General features: G+C 56.3%; 1 protein-coding gene across 1 annotated transcript; it reads right to left on the bottom strand.

Annotated features, from left to right (window-relative positions):
* Positions 1-754: 754 nt before the first annotated feature.
* LOC308286151 (ELAV-like protein 1) lies at positions 755-1837 on the bottom strand (the record flags this gene model as incomplete). The annotated part of the gene is made up of 1 exon (XM_080727107.1): positions 755-1837. The coding sequence occupies one exon, from the start codon at positions 1835-1837 to the stop codon at positions 755-757; it is 1083 nt and encodes a 360-aa protein (XP_080583233.1).
* Between the last annotated feature and the right edge of the window lie 317 nt (positions 1838-2154).

The raw sequence follows: 2154 nt of genomic DNA, 5'->3' as shown, positions 1-2154 counted from the left end.
CAGGTTGGGAAAAACGTGGTAGGACTTGGGTCCAATGAAGTCCATGGCCTGGTGGTGCGTCTCCAGCTCGGTCTTTATGAAGGTGGAGAATCTACAGAACCACAGCAGGTTGGTTGATGCGACCTCTGCTGGTTTCACTCAGAGGATGAGTACCTCCTCCCTCCATGCATGGACAGAGGAAGTGCGCTTCACAAACTGATTGAGTTTTGCCACAGAATCCGTAGTGGCAGTGCGTCTGCAGGTCTGCTCAGTGGACAGGTGGTCTGCAGGTCAGTGGACAGGTGGTCTGCAGGTCTGGTCAGTGGTCAGGTGGTCTCCAGCACTGCTTGTTAGGATTACCATTCACTGGTAAAAGGCGCTTTACAATGATTGTGCCTTACATTGGACCATGAATTGAATACCAAGGACCTCCGACGTAATAAAGTATCCAGTCAATCAAACACTCACACTGATGGCGTAGGAAACCTTGCAAGGCAACAAGCTGCTCATCAGGAGCAGTTAGGGGTTCAGAATCTAAGATTCACAGAGTCTTGCTCAAGCCGCTCATCAGGAGCAGTTAGAGGTTCAGAGTTCAGGGTTCACAGAGTCTTGCTCAAGCTGCTCATCAGGAGCAGTTAGAGGTTCAGAGTTCAGGGTTCACAGAGTCTTGCTCAAGGACTCTTCGACACCAACTCTGGGGAGGAGCTGGAGCTCGGGATGGAACTGGGAACCTTCCGGTCGTCAAGCGGCCACCGCTGCCGCCCCCTGCTGGCCACTATCGCCTCCGCATGTGTTTGTCGTAGGGCCTGAACACGGCCCTCTCTCTGTGATGATAATGACTCTCTGGACGGTTGTCGTTGTGCCGGTCTCTCTCCAGGTCGTCCACGGCGTCTCTGCCCCTCTTGGCCGTCTTGCCAGACGTCTCCCTCTCCCTGCCGCTCTCCTCGATCTTGAAGGACACCTGCAGGACGTTGTCCCCGACGCGGTGGCCGTTGAGCCTCGCGATGGCCTCGATGGCCTCCTCGTAGTTGGCCATGGTGACGAAGGCCAGGCCGCGGCACTTGTTGGTGCGGAAGTCTCGGATCACCTTGACGTCGGTGACGCTGCCGAAGGTCCCGAACATGGTGCGCACCAGCTCCTCGTCGGCGTCCTGGCCCAGGTTGTAGATGAAGATGCGCGGCACGCTCACCCGGTCCACCGGGGGGGGCTGGTGGACCAGCTTGTACGGCGAGGCCAGCAGCTCGGCCTCGGCCACGGCGTGCATGTGAGCCGTGTCCACCACCTTGGCCACCTTCACCTTGGAGTCGGGGCCCATGCACAGGATGGGCTTGGAGATCTTGATCTCCTCGGTGGCGCCGGGTGGCTTGGTGCCGTTCAGCTGCTTGGTGGCCTCCTCCGCCTGGACGCGCTTGTCGAAGCGGATGAAGGCGGCGCCGCGGGGCACGCCGCCGTCGTCCAGCAGCATGTGGGCATTGATGATGGTGCCATACGGCGAGAACATCCGCTGCACGTCCTCCAGGTTCATGGTCTTGGGCAGGTTGCACACGTAGATGTTGGCGTCCTTGATGGCGTCGGAGCTGGGCCGGGCGTACGACACCTTGATGGTCTTGGACTGCAGCTTCTGGCCGTTCAGCGTCTCGATGGCCTTGGCCGCGTCCGCCGGGTTGACGTAGTTGACGAAGCCGTACTGCAGGCTGTGGCCTTTGTTCTTGTCTCGGATCACCTTGGCCGTCTCCACCACTCCGATCCGGCTGAAGAGCGTCATCAGGGCGTCCTCCGTGGTGCTCTGGGGGAGGTAGTTGATGATCAGGTTGGTCCTGAACTCCTTTCCCAGCGGGCCTTTAGAGCCCTCTGTCATGTTAACAAACTACCTGTAAGCTTCTCTTGAAATAGCAAACTACGCTTCCACAAACACTTTGATAACCTAATGATAACCTTAAGCTGGAGGCTGCACATGGCTTTATATTGTTCTACATTATTATTGGTGGTGTAAGAGAAACTCTCCGGATATGGAATCCATCAATCAATCTTGTCTGTCTGTCCGTCTGTCAATATGCCCAAATATGGACGGATGCCGAGTACTGATGTCATAGACTGACCTACAACAATTGGACAAGTGTTGTTGTCTCTAGAGTGTGATGTCACGTGAAGTTTGACCAATCGTCAAATCCAGGA

This window comes from Nannobrachium achirus (assembly GCF_963921795.1).
Source record: "Nannobrachium achirus genome assembly, chromosome: 5".
Lineage (NCBI taxonomy): Eukaryota > Metazoa > Chordata > Actinopteri > Myctophiformes > Myctophidae > Nannobrachium > Nannobrachium achirus.
This window is presented reverse-complemented; position numbering and strand designations above follow the sequence as displayed.